The 24,927-nt window shown below is 47.6% G+C and overlaps 1 protein-coding gene across 1 annotated transcript; it reads right to left on the bottom strand.

Annotated features, from left to right (window-relative positions):
• Positions 1 to 1,718: 1,718 nt before the first annotated feature.
• On the bottom strand, positions 1,719 to 20,081 carry LOC112429413 (uncharacterized). Its single transcript, XM_071086208.1, has 4 exons — positions 20,029 to 20,081; positions 16,250 to 16,303; positions 6,125 to 6,483; positions 1,719 to 2,790 (listed from the first exon to the last, which is right to left on the bottom strand). The coding sequence occupies exons 1-4, from the start codon at positions 20,079 to 20,081 to the stop codon at positions 2,078 to 2,080; spliced, it is 1,179 nt and encodes a 392-aa protein (XP_070942309.1). The 3' UTR covers positions 1,719 to 2,077.
• Positions 20,082 to 24,927: the final 4,846 nt, after the last annotated feature.

The following is a 24,927-nucleotide window of genomic DNA, read 5'->3' as shown; positions in this document are numbered from 1 at the left end:
AAGCATGAATAACACCAAGTGCTGATGAGGATGAGGAACCTCAGGAACTCTTATTCACCTCTGGCAGTAATGCAAAATGGTGCAGCCACTTTAGAAGACAATTTGGCACTTCCTTACAAAACTAAACACTTTTACCATATATTACAGCACTCATGTTCCTTGGTATTTACCCAAAGGAGCTCAAAACTTACATCCACACAAAAACCTGAAGACAATATTCATAGCGACTCTGTACATAATTGCCAAAACTTGGAAGCAACCAAGATGTCCTTCAGTAGATGAACAAACTGCAGTACAGCCATACAATGGAATATTACTGTTATAAAAAGCCACGAAAAGATATGGAGGAACCTCAAATGCATATTGTTAAGTGAAAGAAGCCAGTATGAAATGGCTACATATGGTATTCCAACTTTATGACCTTCTGGGAAAGGAAACACTATAAAGACAGTTTTTTAAAAATCAGTGGTTTTTAGGTGTTTGGGAGGAGGACAGGATGAATTAGCAGAGCCCAGGCGAGTTTTAGGACAGTGAAGCTACTCTGCACGATACTATAATGGTGGGTACATGTCATTATAAATTTGTTCAAACCCACAGACCATAAAACAAAACACTAAAAGAGAAACTTAATGTAAACTATGGACTTTCCTCTCAATTTTGCTGTGATTTTAAAACTGAAAAAAACAAAAAACTATAGAATGTATAAGGTATCACACAAGGAGTGGACCTTAATGTAAACTACAGATTTCAGCTAATAATAATGTATCAATATTGGCTTATTAATTGTAACAAAGGTTGCACAGTAACACAAGATGTTAACAGGGGAGATGGGGGATGGGGGGCAATGAATGGATGAAGGGGGATATACAAATTCTCAGAACTTTTCATTCTATTTTTTCCTGTAAACCTAAGACCACTCGGAAAAAAAAAAAAAAAAACTTATTAATGAAGAAGAAAATCAGAGATAACAGATGTCACTCAGGCAAAAACATCAGGTGTCCATTATAAGGATTAAGGCTGCCCTAGGTGTTCACTCTAATAACAGTCTGCACCTTGGGGCATGATTATGGAGTATAGAAGGGATAAAGACGCAGGCCACGGTGGTTCACGCCTGGAAGCCCAGCACTTTGGAAAGCGGAGGCAGGCGGATCACCTGAGTTCAGGAGTTGAAGACCAGCCGGACCAACATGGTGAAACCTCGTCTCTATTAAAAACACACAAAATAGCCGGATATGGTGGCACAAGCCTGTAATCCCAGCTACTTGGGACACTGAGGCAAAATAATTGCTTGAACCCAGGAGACGGGGGTTGCAGTGAGCCGAGATCGCGCCACTGCACTCCAGCCTGGGCAAAAGAGCAAGACTCCGTCTCAAAATAAAAAATAAAATTAAAAACCAAAGGCCAGGTAGCGATGGTTCACACCTGTAATCCCACCAATCTGGGAGGCCAAGGTGGGCGGATCACGAGGCCAGGAGATCGAGACCATCCTAACACAGTGAAACCCCTTCTCTACTAAAAATACAAAGAATTAGCTGGGCGTGGTGGCACGTGCCTGTAGCCCCAGCTACTCGGGAGGCTGAGGCAGGTGAATCGCTTGAACCCGGAAGGCGGAGGTTGCAGTGAGCCGAGATCGCGCCACTGCATTCCAGCTTCAGAGACAGAGTAAGACTCTGTCTCAAAAAAAAAAAAAAAAAAAAAAAAAAAAAAAGCTACAAATACAAAAAATTAGGCAAATGTGGTGGTGTGTGCCTGTAACCCCAGGGTGAGACAGGAGAGTCTCCTCAACCCAGGAGGAGGAGGTTGCAGTGAGACGAGATCATACCACTGTACTCCACCCTGGGCAACAGAGCAAGACTCCATCTCAAAAGATATATTGCAGTAATTTAAAAACACTTATATTGGAAATGAAATTTCTTCCTGTCCAGTCCTCCCTTTATGTTTTGTTGTTATGTAGGAAACAATGAAAAAAAAAAGTGTTTTTTTCAATTTTGCCCAGGTTAGCTTCGAACACAAAGCATCGCCTGCTTGTGCGCCAGGAAAACCAGACAGAGCCACCGAAGCTGCCGGAAAAGTGCTCTCAATTCTTCCATTTGAACTTCCGGGGAGCCATGTAGCCAATCACGAGAGGCTCACGCCTGACAGCACCCATTCCCCTGGGCCAGAGAGTGCCCTGCATTCCATGGCGCCCCTTAGCGGGAGGAAAGGGACCTGTATCTGAGAGAGAGTAGCCAATTGGGTCCGCTGACTCGGGCCGGGATCTCGAGCCTTGTCCAATACTCCTCACTCCCCCACAGCGACTCAAGTCACTTTCCATCTCCACATCCCCAGTGCTTGAGGAAGAAATCCCGCTAAGAGAGAAATACGAGAAAGGTAGGAAAGATCCAAATTTCCAGGCATCCAATTTATACAAGCCTTGACTCGCCAGGCATCCAATCAGAGTGGTGGATCCAACGAACTGGAGCAGGTATCCAATTAGGTAGGGCAGGGTTGCCATGATGACAGGAGTCTCTATAGGGTTCCCAGGGTCAGTGAGCTCTAGCGCGGAGCGCCCCCTGGCGCTTGGCAAGGCGTGGCCGTCTACTCCAGCAAGCGCGCGCTGGTCGAAGACAGCCAACAAGGCAGGGACAAGCCTCCGTGACGTCACTAGTTGTCGAGCTGGCCGCCGGAGCGTGTGAGCTCGCAGGTAAGTTCCCGTGAGCTCCCGCGAGTCTGCAGGCCGGCCGCGCGCACTGTTCCAGACTGGTGATTGGGGCGCATGCGCTGATGCTTCCGACTGTCTTTTTTTAATTTCTGAAGTCAGAGATAAAGGGCGGGAAAGGGCGTGAGGGGAGGAGAGACGAGGCGAAGGGCTCGAGGTTCTAAGGAGATGGTCAGACTGACTGATGGACCTCGACATGGCCCCTGTGCCCCAGGAAAGGCCTAGAAGAGGATGTGGTCCCCTAGAAAACAGAGACTGAGTGAAGGAATCGGCTCCCAGGGGCAGAGCCCCCAACACACACAAATCCAGAGGAGCAGAGGACGATTCAGAGAAGGAAGGAAAGACGCTGGGAAGAAGCTAGAGATGAGAGGAAGAGAAGGAGATGGGGAAGGGCCCTCAGGCGAGGGAGACAGGGCCTCTGACCAGGAGCGACAAGAGGGAGTGTGACAGAGACGGAGGGGACAGAAAAAGACTCCACAGCCACAGGTGGAGCGCCCGACGGCACAGGGGACTGAGGCAGGGGATGGGGATGGTGACAGGACTGGGAGAAGACAGCAGCAAGGGCAGTGCAGAAGTGGGATCAACAGCGAAAAAGAGGATACAGTCCGAGGCAAAGGGGGGAGGACCAGAGAGAGAAGACAGTGAGTCAGATGGGACCAAACTAGAGAGGGGACGAAGACAAAGATCCCAAGGGCCAGGACAGAGATCAAGGGGTCTAAGAAAGATGGGAGATACTGCCAGGTGCGGTGACACACCCCTGTAATCCCAGCACTTTGGGAGGACAAGGGGGAAGATCTCTTGAGGCCAGAAGTTCGAGACCAGCCTCGTCAACATGGTGAAACTCCATCTCTACTAAAAATACAAAAATTAGCTGAGCGAGGTGGTGTGCGCCTGTAATCCCAGCTACTCGGGAGGCTGAAACAGGAGACTCGCTTGAACCTAGGTGGAGAAGGTTGCAGTGAGCCGAGATCACACCACTGCACTCCCGCCTGGGCAACAGAGCAAGACTCTGTCTCAAGTATATACACACACACACACACGTGTATATATATGTGCATATATACATATATATATGAAGACATCCTTTATGTTTTGTTATATATGGAAAAATAAAAGTTTTTTTAAATCAGTGTTGACTAGGTTGGCTTCGAACGGGTAGCCTCGCCTCCTCGCGTGCCAGGGCAACCAGCCTGAGCCACCGCGGCTCCCGGGAGCTCCTTTCTTCCCTTTGGTCTTACGCAGAGCGATGTAGCCAATCATGAGAGGCTCACCCCTGACGTCACCCAGTCCCCTGGGCCAGAGAGGGCCCTGCGTTCCATGGCACCCCTTGGAGGGAGGAAAAGGACCTGTGTCTGAGAGAGAGCATTCAATTGGGTCCGCTGACTCAGATCGAGTTCCCATGCCGTGTCCAACACTCTTACTCCCACACGGAGACTCAAGTTACTTTCCATCTCCACATCCCCAGTGCTTGAGGAAGAAATCTGGCTAAGAGAATTGCAAAAGGTAGGGAAGATCTAAATTTCCAGGCATCCAATTATATACAAACCTTGACTGGCCAGGCATCCAATCAGAGTGGTGGATCCAACTAACTGGAGCAGGTATCCAATTAGGTAGGGCAGGGTTGCCATAATGACGCGAGTCTCTATACAGTTCCCATGGTCTGCGAGCTGTAGCGCCGAGCGCCCCCTGGCGCATGGCAAGGCGTGGCCGTCTACTCCAGCAAGCGCGTGCTGGTCGAAGGCAGCCAATAAGGCAGGGACAAGCCTCCGTGACGTCACTAGTTGCCGAGCTGGCCGCCGCAGCGGGTGAGCTCGCGCGTGAGTTCCCGTGAGCTCCCGCGACCCTGCAGGACGGCTGCGCGCGCCTGTTCCAGAGTGGTGATTGGGGCGCATGCGCTGATGCTTCCGACTGTCTTTTTTTTTTTTTTTTTCTTTTTCTTTTTTAATTCTGAAGGCAGAGATAAAGGGCGGGAAAGGGTGTGAGGGGAGCCTAGGCGAGGCGAAGGGCTCGAGGTTCTAAGGAGATGGTCAGACTGACTGATGGACCTCAAGATGGCCCCTGTGCCCCAGGAAGGGCCTAGAAGAGGATGTGGCCCCCTAGAAAACATCTAAAGACTGAGTGGAAGAAACAGCTCCCAGGGGCAGAGCCCCCAACAGGCGCAAACCCAGAGGAACAGGGGACGATTAGGAGAAAGAAGGAAAGACGCTGGGAAGGAGCTAGGGATGACAGGAAGAGAAGGAGACGAGGAAGAGCCCTCAGGCGAGGGAGACAGGGCCTCCGACCAGGAGCGACAAGAGGGGGTGTGACAGAGACGGAGGGGACAGAAAAAGACTCTACAGTCACCAGTGGAGCGCCCAACGGCACAGGGGACTGAGGCAGAGGAGGGGGACGGCAACAGGACTGGGAGAAGATAGCAGTGAGGACAACGCAGAAGTGGAATCAACAGCGACGAAGAGGATATAGTCCGAGGCAAAGGGGAGAGGACCAGAGAGAGAAGACAGTGAATGGGATGGGCGCGAACTAGAGAGGGGACGAAGACAAAGATCCCAAGGGCCAGGACAGAGATCAAGGGGTCTAAGAAAGATGGGAGAGATGGCCGGGCGTGGTGACACACCTGTGTAATCCCAGCACTTTGGGAGGACGAGGATCTCTTGAGGCCAGAAGTTCGAGACCAGCTTCGTCAACATGGCTGTCTCTACTAAAAATACAAAAATTAGCTGGGCGCAGTTGCGTGCACCTGTAATCCCAGCTACTCGGGAGGCTGAGACAGGAGATTCGCTTGAATTCAGGAGGCAGAAGTTGCAGTGAGCCAAGACCACACGACTGCACTCCAGCCTGGGGAACAGAGCAAGGCTCTGTCCCAAAAAGAAAAAAAAAAAAAAGATATATTGAAGTAATTTAAGAACACTTAGGAAGACGCCATTTCTTCCTATGAAGACATTCTCCCTTTATGTTTTGTTGTTATATACGGGAAAATAAAAGTTTTTTTTTTTTTCAATCAATGTTGACCAGGTTGGCCTCGAACATGTAGCCTCGCCTCCCCGAGTGCCAGAGCAACCGGCCTGAGCCACCGCGGCTCCGGGGACCTACGGTCTCCTTTCTTCCCTTTGGTCTTACCCAGAGCGATGTAGCCAATCGCAAGAGGCTCACCCCTGACGTCACCCAGTCCCCAGGGCCAGAGAGGGCCCTGCGTTCCACGGCACCCCTTGGAGGGAGGAAAGGGACCTGTGTCTGAGAGAGAGAGCATTCAGTTGGGTCTGCTGCTTCGGGCCGGGTTCCCGTGCCGTGTCCAACACCCCTCATTCCCACACGGAGACTCAAGTTACTTTCTATCTCCACATCCCCAGTGCTTGAGGAAGAAATCCGTAAGAGAAATGCGAAAGGTAGGGAAGATCCAAATTTCCAGGGATCCAATTATATACAGACCTTGACTTGCCAGGCATCCAATCAGAGTAGTGGATCCAACGAAGGCGAGCAGGTATCCAATTAAGTAGGGCAGGGTTGCCACGATGACACGAGTCTCTATAGGGTTCCCAGGGTCAGTGAGGTCTAGCGCGGAGCGCCCCCTGGCGCTTGGCAATGCGTGGCCGTCTACTCCAGCAAGCGCGTGCTGGTCGAAGGCAGCCAATAAGGCAGGGACAAGCCTCCATGACGTCACTAGTCGCCGAGCCCACGGCCTCAGCACGTGAGCTCGCGCGTGAGTTCCGGTGAGCTCCCGTGAGCCCGCAGGCCGGCCGTGCGCACTGTTCCAGAGTGGTGGTGCATGCGCTGATGCTTCCGACTGTCTTTTTTTTTTTTTTTAATTCTGAAAGGAGAGATAAAAGGCGGGAAAGGGCGTGAGGCCAGGCAACGTAAGGCGAGAGGTGTGAGGTTCTAAGGAGATGGTCAGACTGACTGATGGACCTCGAGGTGGCCCCTCTGCCCCAGGACAGGCCTAGAAGAGGATGTGGCCCCCTAGAAAACATCCAGAGACTGAGTGGAGGAAACAACTCCCAGGGGCAGAGCCCCCCAACAGACGCAAACCCAGAGGAGCAGAGGACGATTCGGAGAAGGAAGGAAGGACGCTGGGAAGAAGCCTGGGATGACAGGAAGAGAAGGAGACGGGGAAGGCCCCTGAGGCGAAGGAGACAGGGCTTCTGACCAGGAGTGACAAGAGGGAGTGTGACAGAGACGGAGGGGACAGAAAAAGACTCCACGGTCACAGGTGGAGCGCCTGGTGGCACAGGGGACTGAGGCAGGGGATGGGGATGGCGACAGGACAAGGAGAAGACAGCAGTGAAGACAGTACAGAAGTGGGATCAACAGCGACTAAGAGGATACAGTCCGAGGCAAAGGGGAGACGACCAGAGAGAGAAGACAGTGAATCAGATGGGAACAAACTGGAGACGGGACAGCGACAAAGACTCCAGGGGCCAGGAGAGAGATCACCAGGTCTAAGAAAGACAGGAAAGAAGACCGGGCACGGTGGCTCACGCCTGTAATCCCAACACTTTGGGAGGTCAAGGTAGGAGGATCACTTAAGGCCAGAAGTTTGAGACCATCCTGGCCAACATGGTCATACCCCATCTCTACTAAAAATACAAAAATTAGGCCGGCCTGGTGGCGGGCACCTGTATTCTCTACTACTCGAGAGTCCCAGCTACTCGAGAGGCTGAGGCAGGAAGGAGAATTGCTTGAACCCGGGAGGCAAAGGTTGCAGTGACTTGAGGTTGTGTCACTGCAATCCAACCTGGGCAATAGGGTGAGACTCCAAGAGAAAAAACAAAACAAAACAAAAGAAACAAAGGGAGCAAGCCGGGGGGGGGGGGCGGGGAGAGAGAAGAGGAGGAAGAAGAAGAAGGAGGAGGAGGAAAGAAGAGAAAGGAGGAAGATGGGAGAGAGACCAAGAGGATGGTAATAGAAACAGGGAGGACTGTGACAGAAGGGACAGAGACTAAGGGATAGTGATAGGGGAGAAAGAGATAAGGGGATGTGGCAGACATAGAGAAGGTGACAGCCATAGAGACAGAGAAGACAGAGACCCAGAGGCTATAAAGATATAGTGGACAGTGATAGAGAGATGGCAGAGATAACAGAAGTGATACAGGGAAAAGTGACAAAAATGGAGATGGTACCAGAGACAAAGTTGGAGGCAACAGCGAGTGACGCAAAGAGAACAAACTCAGATGGATTGGGCAGAGATAATGGTGTCAATATCAGAGATTCAAGAAACAATACTAGATTAGGAGTGCACAGAGTGGACAGAGAGCTGCTGGCAAATAGCAAAGACAGGCCGGGCACGGTGGCTCATGCCTGTAATGCCAGCACTTTGGGAGGCGGAGGTGGGCAGATCACTTGAGGTCAGGAGTTCAAGACCAACCTGGCCAACATGGCAAAACCCTGTCTCTACAAAAAAACATATAAAAGTTAGCTGAGCATGGTGTTGTGCGCCTGTAGTCTCCGCTATTCGGGAGACTGAGGCAGGAGGATCACTTGAGCCAGGGACATCAAGGCTGCAGTAAGCTATGATGATGCCACTGCCCTCCAACGTGGGCAACAAAGGGAGACCCTGTCCCTACAAAAAATGTTTAAAATTAGCCAGGCGTGGTAATGGTGGCGCACGCACATCTGTGGTCCTAGCTACCTGGGAGGCTGAGGTGGGAGGATCACTAGAGCCTGCAAGTTGGAGGCTGCAATGAGTGGTGTTCGTGCCACTGCATTCCAGCCTCATCTGGGCAACAGAGTGAGACTCTGTCTTAAAAAAAAGAAAAAGAAGAAAAGAAAGAAAGAAAGAGGGAGGGAGGGAAAGAAAGAGCAAGAAAGAAAGAAAAGAAAGAGAAAAAGAAGAGAGGAGAGAGCAAGGAGAGAAGTGGAACAGAAGTTGAGGGGACAGAGACGGAGATAGAAGGTAGAAGTCAGAGAAAGAGGCTCTGACAGAAATAGAGGAGACAAGCTGAGCAAGGGACAGAGATGGAGGATTCAGAGTGGGAGGAGACAGAGCCAGAGGGAACGGCAACAGAATGCACAGACTGAGTGCAGGGCAGTCATGGTGATGCTACCAGGATGAGCATAACAGAGCCCATTCAGTGACACAGAGAGAGGTGAAGATACAGAGGCAGAGAGCATGATGTCAGACAGAAGGGATGGTAACATAAAAAGGGGGTGACAGAAAAAGAAAAAGCATGAGGCAAGACGGGGGTGGGGGGTAGATGGAAGATGGCTTGTCAGACATCCTACAGCTAGAGATTAGGGGTGCGGGCAGAGTCAGAAACAGAATTGTATCTTACAGGGGAGGAGAGTGACAGGAAGAACATGATCGAGACCCACCAGAGAAAGATAAGGGCACAGAGACTGAGTCACAGAGATGAATAGAGAGAAAGGGCAAAGAAAGGAAATGAGAGGGTCAGAGCTGTCTGAGACTTGCTAAGGGGTGAGGACAAAAGCAAAGATGGGCGGACTGAGCAAAGACCCAGAGAGCATGACAGGGACCTACAAACCCGTGGGCAGCTGAGACCTGCCACTCCCCTCAGTACCTAAACCTGGGAAGTACTGAAAGCCAAGAATGCTTGAGGTTCTTTCTGCCAGTTTGGTTAAGTTGTAACCTTGATTTGGAATTGTGATTTGAAAGATCTAGACACCGGTTCTAGATTTGTGACCATGTTTCTGAATCCCCCAGTCCTCTTTCTTTGGCCCACAGTGGCCATGGCACAAAGCAGTAAGCAAAATCCTTCTTTTTTCATTCATTCATTCAACAACCATTGAGTATTCACTATGTGCCAGGCATTATTCTGGGTGCCAGGGAGACGACAGCAGCAAACAAAGTACATGCACCCACGCAGCTTTCAGCCTGGTTGGTGGACAAATAAATATATAATGTCAAGTAGTGTTAAGTGCTAAGAAGAGAAATTAAGCAAAGATGAGAGGACAGAGTAATTGAGGTTGCTGATAATGGCAGGCTAGGTTATTCAGACCAACATTCCCACTAAAAGCAACTAAAAATGTTGGATGCATTTTTTTAAATCTTGAAAGCATTGCGCTGGCACGGTGGCCTGTGCCTGTAGTTCCAGCTACCTAGGAGGCTGAGGCAGGAGGACCCCTCGAGGCCAGGAGTTCGAGGCTGTAGTGCACAATGAATATGCTTGTGAATAGCCACTGCATTCCAGCCTGGGTAAGACCCTGTCTCTAAAAGAATTTCTGTAACTTAAAAAAAAAAAACAAAACAAACAAACAAAAAAACCACTGAAGGCTCACAGGATTTATCAGGCTGTAACTGATAGAAAATTGGGAACTCAGAGAAGTAATCAGAGTACTTCTACCCTAAGGGAATTTTATAACCCTGGCAAATTTAAACTTTTATTTGGATGGCTTCTTAGATGAAAGGAATACAAAAAAAAAAAAAAAAAAAAAATTCTAGGACCCACCAAGGTGGGGAGTCCACATTGAGCTGAGAAAGCAATGGCTATGCCTCCAGGGTAAGGGGGAACTAGAAGTAAATTGGCCCTAGTTTGTTACTTGGCAGCCTATTCCATGGGTGGTCCAAAAGACCTCAAGTTGTGGACTTAAAGTCCCCAACGGGAAGTATTTTTAAGCTCTTGATGACAACACACAGAGAATTCTCTCTGGTGAAAATAATCTTCATTAAAGGCCTTAAATTTTCCTTTAACATTTTTTCCCCAAGGAAAGTGGGTAGCACACAGATATAACCAAGTACACAAAGTACCAGGAGCAAGAACTAGCAGAAATAAGAGACACTATAAACAGACCCACTAATCTTTGTGATTTTAGAACTATCAGAGGGACATAAAACAATGTGGTTTGTTCATATAAAATATAAGATTGCCATTGTTTTGCAATGGCAAGGGACCAAGAAACTATAAAAAATTATCTAGGTGCTTTCAAAATGACAAAAACTCTAAAAGAGGATTAAAAATAAAAGCAACAGCTGAGTAGAGACATAGTGAACCAGAACATAGATCAATAGAAGTTATCCACAATTCACCATAAGAGACAAAGCAGGAAACATGTAAAAGAGGTTAAGTGGCATGGAGTGTAGAGTGTAAGAGTTTTATCTATATTTATTCTGAGTCCCAAAAGAGGGGAGAAAGAGAATATGGCAGAAAGAATATTTAAGAAAATAATGGCAGATTTTTCAAATTTTCCAAAATTGAGGAGAGAATCTAATTCAAAGATTCAAGAAGCTTAATGAATCATAAGTATAAAGAAATCTACACTTAGAAACATCATTGTATTAACATGTGTGGAGTCCTGACAAAATAAATAAGCAACAAGGAAGGGGTCCCAGGTTGGTTGGGGAAAACAATTGTTCTGAGAGATGGCTAATTACAGACAACAGGCTGGCACAACATCCTGCTCCCAAATACCTCACTCTGCATGTAACCTCAGCAGCATAAACTCATCCCTCTAGTTCCTGCCTCTTTGCAAATAGCCACTTCTCTGCTGTGCTGCCCATTGCAATCTTGCAACGTATCTTCATACTTTCTCTAATAAATCTGCTTTTCTTTACCTATGACTGTCTCAGTAAATTCCTTTAATGCCCGCAACACCGGCCCCAGCAGTTGCACCCGCAACAGTATGTTTGCAGAACACTAAAGACAAAGAGATCTCAACAGCAGCTAGAGAAAAAAGACAGATGTCCTTTCAAAGATCAATAGTTGGAGGGCCAGGTGTGGTGTGCCTCACATCTATTATCCCAGCACTCTGGGAAGCCTCTGAGGCAGGAGGATTGCTTAAGGCCAGGAGTTTGAGACCAAACTAGGCAACATAGCAAGACTGTCTCTACAAATTTTTTTTTTTTTTTTTTTTTTTTTGAGACAGAGTCTTGCTCTGTCGCCCAGGCTGGAGTGCAGTGGCCGGATCTCAGCTCACTGCAAGCTCCGCCTCCCGGGTTTAGACCATTCTCCTGCCTCAGCCTCCCGAGTAGCTGGGACTACAGGCGCCCGCCACCTCGCCCGGCTAGTTTTTTGTATTTTTTTAGTAGAGACGGGGTTTCACCGTGTTAGCCAGGATGGTCTCGATCTCCTGACCTCGTGATCCGCCCGTCTCGGCCTCCCAAAGTGCTGGGATTACAGGCTTGAGCCACCGCGCCCGGCCCAAAAATTTTTAAAAAATCTTAGTCAGGCATGGTGGCACAGCCGTAGTCCCAGCTACTCACTTAGGAGGCTGAGGCAGGAGAATCATTTGAGCCCAAGTGGTCACGGCTGCAGTAAGCCGTGACTGCACCACTGCACCCTAGCCTTGGCAATAGAGTGAGACCTTGTCTTAAAAAAGAAATTCACTGCAAGTTGTTATACAACCCCCACTGCTAAATTGGATTGGCTTTTTAAAAAATAAGTAATTTGTATAACAACTGACATAAGAGTAACAATGGAATCTAGAATAAGATCAATGTGCTGATAGAAAATAACTATCAATTTAATATCTAGTAAAATATGTATATATACATATATTTTTTGAGATGGAGTCTCACTCTGTCACCCAGGCTGGAGTGCAATGGCATGATCCCAGCTCACTGCAACCTCTGCCTCCTGAGTTTAAGCAATTCTCCTGCCTCAGCCTCCTGAGTAGCTGGGACTACAGGCATGTGCGCCACCATGCTCGGCTAATTTTTGTATTTTTAATAGAGACAGGGTTTCACCATGTTGGCCAGGCTGGTCTTGAACTCCTGAGCTCAAGCGATGCACCAGCCTCGGCCTCCCAAAGTGCTAGAATTACAGGCATGAGTCACCATGCCCAGCCAGTGAAAATATATTTCAAGAATGATGTCGACATGTTCCGATTGTTCTATACATACGTACATACATATGTATGCATGCTGTTTGATAGCATTTTACCCACAGTAGAATTTGTTTTAAAATTGGAGTCAGTCCTCTTAAACCCTGCCATTGCTTTATCAACTAAGTTTATGTAATATTCTAAATATTTTGTTTGTCATTTCAACAGGGTTCACAGCATCTTTACCAGGAGTAGACTCCATCTCAAGAAACCGCTTTCTTGGCCGGCACAGTGGCTCACATCTGTAACCCTAGCACTTTGGGAGGCCAAGGCGGGCAGATCACGAGGTCAGAAGTTTGAGAACTGCCTGACCAACATGGTGAAACCCCTTCTCTACTAAAAATACAAAAATTAGCAGGGTGGTGTGCATCTGTAATCCCAGCTAGTCAGGAGGCTGAGGCAGGAGAATCGCTTGAAACCAGGAGGTGGAGGTTGCAATGAGCCAAGATCACACCACTGCACTCCAGCCTGGGTGACAGGGCAAGACTCCATCTCAAAAGAAAAAAAAAAAAAAAGAAACCACTTTTTTTCCTCATCCATAAGGAGCAACTCTTCACGTGTTCAAATTTCATTATGAGATTGCCAAAATTCAGTCAATTCAGTAGTAGAATCTTCAGGCTCTACTTCAAATTCCAGTTCCCTTGCTATTTCCAACACATCTGCTGTGACTTTTTCCACTGAGGTCTTGAACTTCTCTCAAAGTCATCATGACAGCTGGAATCAACTTCTTTCAAACTCCTGTTAACGTTGATTTTGGACCTCCTCCCATGAATCACAAATGTTCTTAATGGCATCTAGAGTGGTGAATCCTTTCCAGAAGGTTTCCAATTGACTTTGACCAGATCCATCAAAGAAATCACTATCTATGGCAGCCATGCCCTTATAAATTATATTTCTGAAATAATAAGACGTGAAAATTAAAATTACTTCTTGATGCATGGGCTGTAAAAGTTATGTTGTGTTAACAGGCATGAAAATTACACTAATTTTCTTTTTCTTTCTTTTTTTTTTTTTTTGAGACAGAGTGTCACTCTGTCACCCAGGCTGGAGTGCAATGGCAGATTCTCGGCTCACTGCAACCTCCACCTCCCAGGCTCAAGCGATTCTCCTGCCTCTCAGCCTCCCGAGTAGCTGGGATCACAGGTGTGTGCCACCATGCCCAGCTAATTTGTTGTATCTTTAGTAGAGATGGCTTCACCATGTTAGTCAGGCTGGTCTTGAACTCCTGACCTCGTGATCCGCCCATCTTGGCCTCCCAAAGTGCTGGGATTGCAGGTGTAAGTGCTGGCTGCACCCGGCCAACTCTAATCTTGTACCTCTCCGTCAGAGCTCTTGCGTGACCAGATATATTGTTAATGAGCAGTAATATTTGGAAAGAAATAATTTTTTTTGAGCAGATCTCAAGAATGGGCTTAAAATATTCAGTAAACCATGAAGTAAACAGATGTGTTGTATTCAAGCTTTGTTGTTCTATTTCTTGAGCATAGGCCTAGTAGATTTTGCAAAATTCTTAAGGGCCCTAGAATTTTCAGAATGGCAAATGAGCATTGGCTTCGATTAAAGTCATCAGCTGCATCAACCCCTAAAAAGAGTCAGACTGTCCTTTGGAACTTTGAAGCCAAGTATTGAATTTTCCTCTCCAGCTATAAAAGCCCTAAATGGCATGTTCTTTTCATAGAAGGCTGTAGGCTGTTTCATGTACATTGAAAATCTGTTGTTTAGTATAGCTGCCTTCATCGATTATCTTAGCTAAGCCTTCTGGATAACTTTCTGCAGCTTCTCCATCAGCACTTGCTGCTTCACCTTGCACTTCTTTTTTTTTTTTTTTTTTTTTTTTTCTTTTCCTGAGACAGAGTCTCACTCCGTTGCCCAGGCTGGAGTGCAGTGGTGCAATCTCAGCTCACTGCAATCTCCGTCTCCTGGGTTCAAGTAATTTTCCTGCCTCAGCCTCCCAAGTAGCTGGGATTACAGGTGCATGCCACCATGCCCAGCTAATTTTTGTATTCTTAGTAGAGACAGTGTTTCACCATGTTGGCCAGGCTGGTCTGAAACTCCTGACCTCGTGATCCACCCACCTTAGCCTCCCAAAGTCCTGGGATTACAGGCACGAGCCACCGCGCCTGGCCTCACCTTGCACTTCTATATTATAGAGATGGCTTCTTTCCTTAAACCTCATGAACCAACCTTTGCTAGCTTCCAACTTTTCTTCTGCAGCTTCCTTACCTCTCTTAGCCTTCGTAGAATTGAAGAGAGTTAAGGCCTTGCTCTGGATTAGGCTTTGGCTTAGGGAAAAACCGTGGCTGGTTTTGATCTTCTATCCAGACCACGAAAACTTTCTTCATATCAGCAATAAGGCTGTTTGGCTTTCTTATGATTCATCCATTCACTGGAGTAACGCGTTTCATTTCCTTCAAGAACTTTTCCTTCGCATTTCCACCTTGGCTAAAGGCAAGAGGTCTTGCCTTTGGCCTGTCTCAGCTTCTAACTTGCCCTCCTCGCTGAACTTAATCATTTTTAGCTTTTGATATAAAGTAAAAGACATGTGACTCTTCCTTTCACTTAAATGCTTAGAGGCCACTGTAGAGTTATCAGTTGGCCTAATTTTAATACTGTTGTGTCTCAGGAAATGAGGAGGCCCAAGGAGAGGGAGAAAGACAAGGGAAAAGCCAGTTGGTATAAAAGTCACAACACACACAACATTTACAGATTAAGTTCACCATCTGATATGGATGTGGTTCATGGCATCCCAAAACAATTACAATAGCAACATCAAAGATCACTAATCACTAACCACCTGGGCGCGGTGGCTCACACCTGTAATCCCAGCACTTTGGGAGGCCATGGCAGGCAGATCACAAGGTCAGGAGTTCGAGACCAGCCTGACCAACATGATGAAACCCCATCTCTACTCAAAATACAAAAATTAGCCAGGCACAGTAGCACATGCCTGTGATCCCAGCTATGCTGGATGAGGCAAAAGAATCGCTTGATTGCAGGCGGCAGAGGTTGCAGTGTGCCGAGATTACGCCACTGCACTCCAGCCTGGGCGACAGAGAGACTCTGTCTTGAAGAAATGAAGAGGCCGGGAGCGGTGGCTCAAGCCTGTAATCCCAGCACTTTGGGAGGCCGAGACGGGCGGATCACGAGGTCAGGAGATCGAGACCATCCTGGCGAACACGGTGAAACCCTGTCTACTAAAAAATACAAAAAACTAGCCGGGCGAGGTGGCGGCACCTGTAGTCCCAGCTACTCGGGAGGCTGAGGCAGGAGAATGGCGTAAACCCGGGAGGCGGAGCTTGCAGTGAGCTGAGATCCGGCCACTGCACTCCAGCCTGGGTGACAGAGCGAGACTCCGTCTCAAAAAAAAAAAAAAAAAGAAGAAAAAAGAAGGAAGGAAGGAAGGAAGGAAGGGAGGGCGGGAGGGCAGGAGGGCAGGAAGGAAGGAATGGAGGGAGGGAGGAAGGGAAGGAAGAAGGAAGGAAGGAAGAGAGGAGGGAAGAGGGAAGGAGGGCAGGAAGGAAGGGAGGAGGGAAGGGAGGGAGGAAGGAAAGAAGGAAGGAAGGAAGGAAGGAAGGGAGGGAGGGAGGGAAAGAAGAAAGAAGGAGGAGGAGGAGGAGGAGGAGCAACCAGCCAGAAAATCCAGCTGGCCTAACTTTAATACCAGAATCTGACAAGGAGAGTATGATAGGCCAAAAAGGGAATCTACATTTTGTTTTTTCCCATGATGACTTCTTTACAATATGAAACGTTTTTCAAGAAAGAATTTGGGCGAGCCCACACTTTGCGGGTTTCTGGAGCACGTCGTGGTCTGCATCTTGGGTTGTCTGGCATTGGCTGTAGGCACAGGGAGGAGCAGGGACAAAGGAGCATGTTTGGCACATTTGAGGAACAGACAGAAAACCAACATGGCTCGAAGGAGCCTAATGAATGACAGCGAGAGGGACTCCAAAAGAAGGCATAGAGACAAGGGACAAATTTTATAAGGCCCAGCGGCCACAGTGAGAGCCTGCTTTCGTATTCTAAGAGGAAAGGGAAGCCATTGAAAGACTCTATGTAAAGCAAGCTAGAAGCTTGTTCGGGTGAATGCAGGCAGCTGTGCCAATAGGAAAAAGCTACCTGGGGACCAGGCATGTTCAACATGGAGGCTCTATCTTTCCTTTTCTTTGTCGACCACGTGTACAGTAAAGAAGCAGGCAGGTCAGGCGCGGGGGCTCACGCCTGTAATCCCAGCACTTTGGGAGGCAGAGGCGGGTGGATCATGAGGTCAGGATACCTAGACCATCCTGGCCAACATGGTGAAACGCCGTCTCTACTAAAATACAAAAAATTAGCCGGGCGTAGTGGTGCATACCTGTAATCCCAGCTACTCGGGAGGCTGAGGCACGGGAATCTCTCGAACCTGGGAGGCGAAGGTTGCAGTGAGCCGAGATGGGGCCACTGCACTCCAGCCTGGCGACACAGGGAGACTCTGTCTCAAACAAACAAAAAAAGGTGCCGGCCAGGTAGAGAACCCATCTGCATGATAAAAGATGAAGGTGGGAGCAGCCAGCTCCTTCGCACGCTATGCAAATGGTACACCTGGTCCCACCAATCTCTCGTCCTCTATGTAAATCAAACACCACCTCCCCAGGCTCGCCTATAAAACCCCGTTCATTTCACCACGGAACCGGAAGACCCATTTGGGAGCCCCTCCCTTTCTGCAAGAGAGAGAGCTTTTCTCTTTCTTTCACCTATTAAACCTCCACTCTTAACTTCAAAAAAAAAAAAAAAAAAAAAAAAAGAAAAGAAAGAAAAAGAAAGACCTTCTATGTGTAAAAGAGCTAACGAGGCCAGAATTCAAAACCCGCTTCATATCTTTGCTGTGTATCTTGGGCACTCACTGTGTCACTCTGATCTTGGGTTCTTCCAAGTGTGGAAAGAGGGGAAAGAGAGAAACATAATCCAGAAAGGAGATCCAAGAGAGGCTGTCCCCCATCTTATGCCCCCTGCTCAGTAGATTCCAAAAGTAGGGCTGAGAGATTCTCTCAAAAAGGCTGAGTGAAGTGATCGCAAAGAGCCTTTTTATGCCTCCCACAGAGAACTCCCACCTTTCATTCCTTGATCCAGTGGTTTATGACCTACATCAAAACTCCTCTTCAGGATTGGAGGGAGGGACTGGGCATCCCGGGCTCCCTGAAGATACCCTGTCTCTTCTCTCTTTTTTGATGCCTTGCTGGTGATACAGCTTGGAACACAGCAGGACTTCATAACCTGGGGCCTGACTGCAGGGGTCAGAAGTTTCCCTGAAATTGTATATAAAGGTTTGTCCGCATGCGTTTTTCTCAAGGGAAAAAAAATGTATAGCTGTCATCAGATTTTCAAAGGGTTAGTCCACTTGCAAAGGACAGACCCCAATTCAAATTGGCTGAATTTTAAAAAGGGGGTTCATGGCCAGGCATGGTGACTCACACCTGTAATCCCAGCACTTTGGGAGGCTGACGTGGGCAGATCGCTGGAGGTCAGGAGTTCGAGACCAGCCTGGCCCCTATCTCTACTAAAAATAAAAATAAAAAAAAATTAGCCAGGAGTGGTGGTGTGTGCCTGCAGTCCCAGTTACTCGGGAGGCTGAGGCAGGAGACTCGCTTGAACCTAGGAGGCAGAGGTTACAGTGAGCTCAAATCGTGCCACTGCATTCCAACCTGGGTGATAGAGTGAGAGTCTGTCTCAAAAAAAAAAAAAAAAAAAAATTGTGGGAGATTCATTGAATGTATTGCCTCATGTAGCTGAAAAGTCATGGCTAGCCTAGAACTTCAGGCAGGACTAGATCCAGGCACTCAAACGATGTCGTGGGGAATGTGCCTCTGCATCTCTGAGTCCTCATTCCCTCTGAGTCGTCTTCACATAGGCTGTTCCCTCATGCTGGAAATATGACCATCAGTATCGTCAGGCTCACATCCAACCCCCTTAGCAACTTTGGCTTAATTCTGTGCTTTGGCCCAGTTTTGCTCACGTGACCATCTTTGAACCAGTCGATATGGCCAGAGATTGTAAATTCTCTGATTAACCAAGTCTGGGTCCTCTGAATCTGAGAGGACCCAGTGTATCCAAAGAGATATCTCCAGGAAGCACACATGGGTTATTTGGAGAGAAGAGTGGTTCTGCAACCAAAAATAGAGATGCCTTTGTAGGAATCAAAGGTTGCATTGGGCGGGGCGCGGTGACTCACCCCTGTAATCCCAGCATTTTGGGAGACTGAGGTGGGTGGATCATTTGAGCCCAGGAGTTTGAGACCAGCTTGGGCAACATGGCAAAACCCAATCTCTACAAAAAATGCAGAAATTAGCTGGGCATGTTAGTGTGTGTGTCTGTGGTCCTAGTTACTCGGGAGGCTGAGGTGGGAGGATTGCTTGAGCCAGCGAGGCAGAGGTTGAAGTGAGCTGAGATGGCACCACGGCACCCCAGCCTGGGTGACAGAGTTGAGACCCTGTCTCACACACACGCACACACACACACACACACAAAGTTGCATTGTTTTTTGTTGCCACCATAGCAAATTACCACAAACTTAGTGACTTAAAACAATGCAATTTTTTTTTTTTTTTTGAGACAGAGTCTCGCTCTTCTTGCCTAGGCTGGAGTGCAATGGCACAATCTCGGCTCACTGCAACCTCTGCCTCCCGGGTTCAAGCAATTCTTCTGCCTCAACCTCCAAAGTAGCTGGAATTACAGGCACCCACCACCACGCCTGGCTAAATTTTGTATTTTAATAGCGACAGGGTTTCACCATGTTGGCCAGGTTGGTCTCGAACTCCTGACCTCAGGTGATCTGCCCACCTCAGCCTCCCAAAGTGCTGGGATTACAGGCATGAGCCACCGAGCCCGGCCATCTGGTGCAAATTCATTATCTTACAGTTCTGTAGTTCAGAAGTCCAACGTGGGTCTCATTGGGCTAAAATCAAGATGGCAGCAGGGTTGCATTTTTTCTGGAGGCTCTAGGGGCAAATCTGTTCAATTTCAGCCTTTCCAGTTTCTAAAGGCTGTCGTGGCCGATAGCACCTTCCATTTTCAAAGTCAGCAGTGTAGCATTTTTCTAACCCTGCTTCCAGGGTCCCACATGTTTTTCTGATTCTTCCCTTCTGGTCTCCCTCTTCCACTTGGAAGGATTCTGACTGCAAAGGGCATGCCTGTGCCTGTGTACTCCAGGATACTTTCCTTATCTTTTTTTGTTTGTTTGTTTGTTTTTGATGGAATCTTGCTCTGTCGCTCAGGCTGGAGGGCAGTGGCACGATCTCAGCTCACTGCAACCTCCGCCTCCCAGGTCCAAGCGATTCTCCTGCCTCAGCCTCCCAAGTAGCTGGGAGTACAGGCGTGTACCACCATGTCTGGCTAATTTTTTGTGTTTTTAGTGGAGACGGGGTTTCACCATGTTAGCCAGGATGGTCTTGATCTCCTGACCTCATGATCTGCCTGCCTTCGCCTCCCACAGTGCTGGGATCACAGAAGTGAGCCACCGGGCCCGTCCTACTTTCCCTATCTTAACGTCAGCTGATTAGCAACCTTAATTCCGCCAGCTGCCTTACTTCCTCTTTGCTATGTAATCAAACATATTCACGGGCTCTGGGGATGAGGACATCTTTGGGGAGCAATTATTCCGCCTACCCTAGGGAATGTATGTGCTAAGGAGGCACCTACGAAATAGTCACCACAGCATGACTCATGGCTTAGGAGCAAGGTTAGAGTCAGCAGGGATTGAGAAGTGGAAGGGAAAGGAAGGGAATTCGTATTTAATTGAACATACACTACTTGTCAGACACTGCTCTTGGAACTTTTTTTTTTTTTTTTTGAGACAGAATCTCACTCTATCACCCAGACTGGAGTGCAGTGGCATGATCTCAGCTCACTGCAACCTCCGCCTCTGGGGTTCAAGTAATTCTCCTGCCTCAGCCTCCCGAGTAGCTGATATTGCAGGTGCCCACCACCATACCCAGCTAATTTTTGTATTTTTGGTAGAGACGGGGTTTCACCATGTTGCCCAGGCTGGTCTCGAACTCCTGACCTCAGGTGATTCACTCACCTCAGCTTCCCAAAGTGCTGGGATTACAGGCATGAGCCACCATGCCCAGCCTGCTCTTGGAACTTTACAAACATTATAATTTACTTTGATGACAACCCTATTAAATATAAATGAGTATCCCCATTATACATATGAGGAAATAGAGGTTCCAAATGAAAGAATGGACTTGTCAAGTGACACAGTTAGCTGGTGGCAGTAGCAGGATTTGAATTCAGGCCTGTCTGCCATGAAGGACATTTAAAATAAGGCCCTATGTTTATGTTCATAGTATGCATGGATGTATGCATTCATACATGTTTCTTCCTTTCATAAAATCATTTTTATGCTGGGCGCAGAGGCTCACACCTGTAATCCCAGCACTTTGGGAGGCCGAGGTGGGAGGATCACTTGAGCCCAGGAGTTCAAGACTGAACTGGACAACATGGCAAGACCCCATCTCTACATAAAAAAGAAAAAAAGCAAAAATTAGCTGGGCGTGGTGGCGCGCATCTGTAGTCCCAGCTACTGGGGAGTCTGAGGTAAGAGGATTACTTGAGCCCAGGAGTTTGAAGCTGCAGTGAGCCATGATCTTGCCACAGCACTCCAGTCTGGGTGACAGAGCAAGACCCTATCTCAAAAAAAATAAAATAAAATAAGAAAAAGAAAAGCAAAGAAAAAAAGAAGATTACTTTTAAATTGTGCAAATAATATATGCAAAGACTTTCCTTGCTTCTTAAAAAAAAGTGTTACAGACAAAGCTAAAATTCTCTTTGGTCACCTCTCTCTCATCTAGATCTCTTCCCTAGAAGTAACCATTATTATTGGTTTATGGCTGATCCTTCTGGATCGTTGTCTAAAAGTGAGTGTATGCTGCATGTGTGTGTGTGCATGTATGTGTGTGCATGTGTGTGTGTGCCTGTGTGGTAATATAGTATATGCATAGTATTGTATAGTAAATGAGTAGTATTGTTTTGAGCAAGCATATGAGTATCTTTTAACATAAATGGGATCCTACTGTACATATTGTTCTGCAGCTTGCTTTTTTAACTCAACAATATGTCTTGGAAATCTATCCAGATTTATTTAAAGAGCTTGTCCTCTTCCTTTTAAAAGCTGCAGTAGTATTCTGTAGAACTCGGCGTTTCTTTGTCCTCTCTCCTATTGCTGGACATTTGGGTTATTCTTGGTTTCTTTGCTCTCATAAACAATGTTGCTATGAACATCTTTACACCAGTTTCCTTGGAGACATGTCTAATAAGGAGAGTTAGAATTATCAAGTTATATGAATGTATTCATTTTAATTTTAATAAACAATTCCTGGAACTGTCAAGTATTTCTACATAATAAATAACAAAAACTCAGCAACTTCATGTGTTCTTGATCTAGCCAGGCTTTTCTGTTTCTTTTGTTTATTTGTTTTTTGTTTTGTTTTGTTTTGTTTTGAGGCAGAGTCTCTCTCTGTCGCCCAGGCTGGAGTGCAATGGCACAACCTCAGCCCACTGCAGCCTCTGCCTCCTGGGTTCAGGTGATTCTCCTGCCTCAGCTTCCCAAGTAGCAGGGACTACAGGCATGCACCACCATGCCTGGCTAATTTTTGTATTTTTAGTAGAGACAGGGTTTCACTGTATGTTGGCTAGGCTGGTTTTGAACTCCTGACCTCAAGTGATCCACATGCCTCGGCCTCCCAAAGTGCTGGGATTAGAGGTGTGAGCCACTGTGCCCAGCCTAGCCAGACTTTTTGAGGGCTGCTCTGCTTGAAGCTGCAGGTCTGGCTGACTCCAATCGTCTCATTCCAGGGCCCGGGCTGAGGGAAGGTCGGCTGCCAGGGAGAGTTTCTCATGGTGATGGTGGGGGCACAAGCGGACGAGAGGCAGATGCAAAGCTTCTGAAGGCCTAGACTCAGACGCTGGTGCGTGCACCCACATGCCATTGGCCAAAGCAAGTCGAGTCAACTGTGCAGAGTTAAAGGGCAAGGAGGCACCCTCCGCACGCGGCGAGGCCATGGCAAGGGTGTGGGGCCATCGGTAGACACTGATTTTCACTTTTTGTGTGTGTGTTTGTGACAGGGTCTCACTCTGTCCCCCAGGCTAGAGTGCAATGGTGCAATCTTGACTCACTGCACCCTCCGCCTCCCAGGTTCAAGTGCTTTCTGTGCTTCAGCCTCCCAGAGTAGCTGGGAATACAGGCGCCCACCACCACACCCAGCTAATTTGGTATTTTTAGGAGAGACGGGGTTTCACCATGTTGACCAGGCTGGTCTTGAACTCCTGACCTCAGGTGATCTGCCCGCCTCAGCCTCCCAAAGTTCTGGGATTACAGGCGTGAGCCACCGCACCCAGCCTGATTTTCTTTCTGCTGGTAATGGGACAGGGGACCTGCTTCCCTACATTCTCATCAATGTTTTGTTTTTGTTTTTGTTTTTGTTTTTGAAGCTGAACCTCTCTCTTTTTCTCTCTTTTGCCCAGGCTGGAGTGCAGAGGTGCGATCTCGGCTCACCACAACCTCCGCCTCCCAGATTCAAGCGATTCTTCTGCCTCAACCTCCCAAGTAGCTGGGATTACAAGCGCCCACCTCGGCCTCCCAAAGTGCTGGGATTACGGGAGTGAGCCACCGGCCCGGTCCATCTCATCAATGCTTAATACACCAGTTAACTTAGGTTTTGCCAGTCCTATGGGGGGAATATATATTGATTTCCTCTCCCTTCCCAAAGGCTACTGTCAGCCAAAATGCAGCATGAAGTAGATGAAGTAGAAGGAAAGTACCAGGTGGAAGAGCCTGCCACTCCCCGTGACTTTTTTTTTTTTTTTTTTTTTTTTGAGACAGGATCTCACTCTGTTGCCCAGGCTGGAGTGCAGTGATGTGATCACGGCTCATTGCAGCCTCGACCTCCCGGGTATAAGAGGTCCTCCACCTCAGCCACCTGAGCAGACATGTATCACCACGCCTGGCTAATTTTTCTGACTCTTTGCAGAGATGGGGGTCTCCCTATGTTTCCCAGGCTGGTTTCAAACTCCTGGGCTCAAGCTATCCTCCCGCCCCAGCTTTCCCAAGTGCTAAAATTACAGGTCACTGTGGCTCAAAAAAATAAAAATAATAAAATTATTAGTCAATAAGTCAGGAGTGACCAGGCGTGGTGGCTCGCGCCTGTAATCCCAGCATTTTGGGAGGCCGAGATGGGCAGATCACTTGAACCCAGGAGTTTGAGACCAGCCTGGGCAACACGGTGAAACCCTGTCTCTACAAAAAATACAAAAATTAGCTGGGTATGGTGGTGGGTACCTGTAATCCCAGCTACATGGGAGACTAAGGCAAGAGAATCACTTGAACCAAGGAAGCAGAGGTTGCAGTGAGCTAAGATTGCACCGCTGCACTCCAGCCTGGGTGACAGAGACTCTGTCTCAATAATAATAATAATAATAAAATTATTAGTCAATAAGGCAGGAGTGGCCAGAAGTGGTGGCTTACACCTGTAATCCCAGTACTTTGGGAGGCCAAAGCGGGTGAATAACTTGAGCCCAAGGGGCTTGAGCCCAAGAGTTTGAGACCAGCCAGGGCAACATAACAAAACTCCATCTGTACAAAAAAATACAAAAATAGCTGGGCATGGTGGCAGGCCCCTGTAGCCCCAGCTACTTAGGAGGCTGAGGTGGGAGGATCTCTTGAACACAGGAGGTGGAAATTACAGTGAGCTGAGATTGTGCCATTGCACTCCAGCCTGGGCGACAGAGTGAGACTCTGTCTCAAATAAATAAATAAATAAATAAATAAATAAAATAAGGCAGGGCCGGGCACAGAAGCACACACCTGTAATCCTAGCACTTTGGGAGGCTGAGTCGGGCAAATCATCTGAGGTCAGGAGTTCGAGACCAGTCTGGCCAACATGGCGAAACCCCATCTCTACTAAAAATACACAAATTAGCCGGGTGTGGTGGTACACGCTTGTAGTCCCAGCTACTTGGGAGGCTGAGGCAGGAGAATCGCTTGAACCTGGGAGGCAGAGGTTGCAATGAGCTGAGATTGTGCCACTGCACTCCAGCCTGGGCAACAGAGCAAGACTCTGTCTCTAAAAATAAAAAATAAAATAAAATAATAAATAAAAAATTAAGGTAGGAGTGAAATGAAAACAGGCTGCAGGTAAGGCAGCATCCCCATATCACACGTACTCCATTAATTTTTAACACTTAAGTTGTTTTCAGATTTGGCTATAATAAATGATTCTATGAGATACATCTCTGTGCATATATTTTTGTCTACCTCTCTGATGATTTCCTGCATATAAGTTCCTGTGAGTTGAATTGCTGGGTCATTAACAAAACTTTTCTGCAGAAGCTAAAGCAATTTTCACATTAACTGTTTCATTTAGTTCCTTTTATAAAGCCCAAAGGCATAGCATTAAAACGGCTCAGTGATTCCTTCCTCTGCCCAT

This window comes from Macaca nemestrina, chromosome 20 (assembly GCF_043159975.1).
Source record: "Macaca nemestrina isolate mMacNem1 chromosome 20, mMacNem.hap1, whole genome shotgun sequence".
Lineage (NCBI taxonomy): Eukaryota > Metazoa > Chordata > Mammalia > Primates > Cercopithecidae > Macaca > Macaca nemestrina.
This window is presented reverse-complemented; position numbering and strand designations above follow the sequence as displayed.

Excerpts from the sequence above, each read along its gene's own strand:
- LOC112429413 (XM_071086208.1), bottom strand. The coding sequence starts at position 20,081 with ATGTCCTCATCCCCAGAGCCCGTGAATATGTTTGATTACATAGCAAAG. Across the intron at positions 16,304-20,028 it reads GATTACATAGCAAAGAGGAA|CCAATGCCAGACAACCCAAG; the intron begins GTAAGGCAGCTG and ends CTGTGCCTACAG. Across the intron at positions 6,484-16,249 it reads GTGCTCCAGAAACCCGCAAA|ACAGTCGGAAGCATCAGCGC; the intron begins GTGTGGGCTCGC and ends AAAAAAAAAAAG.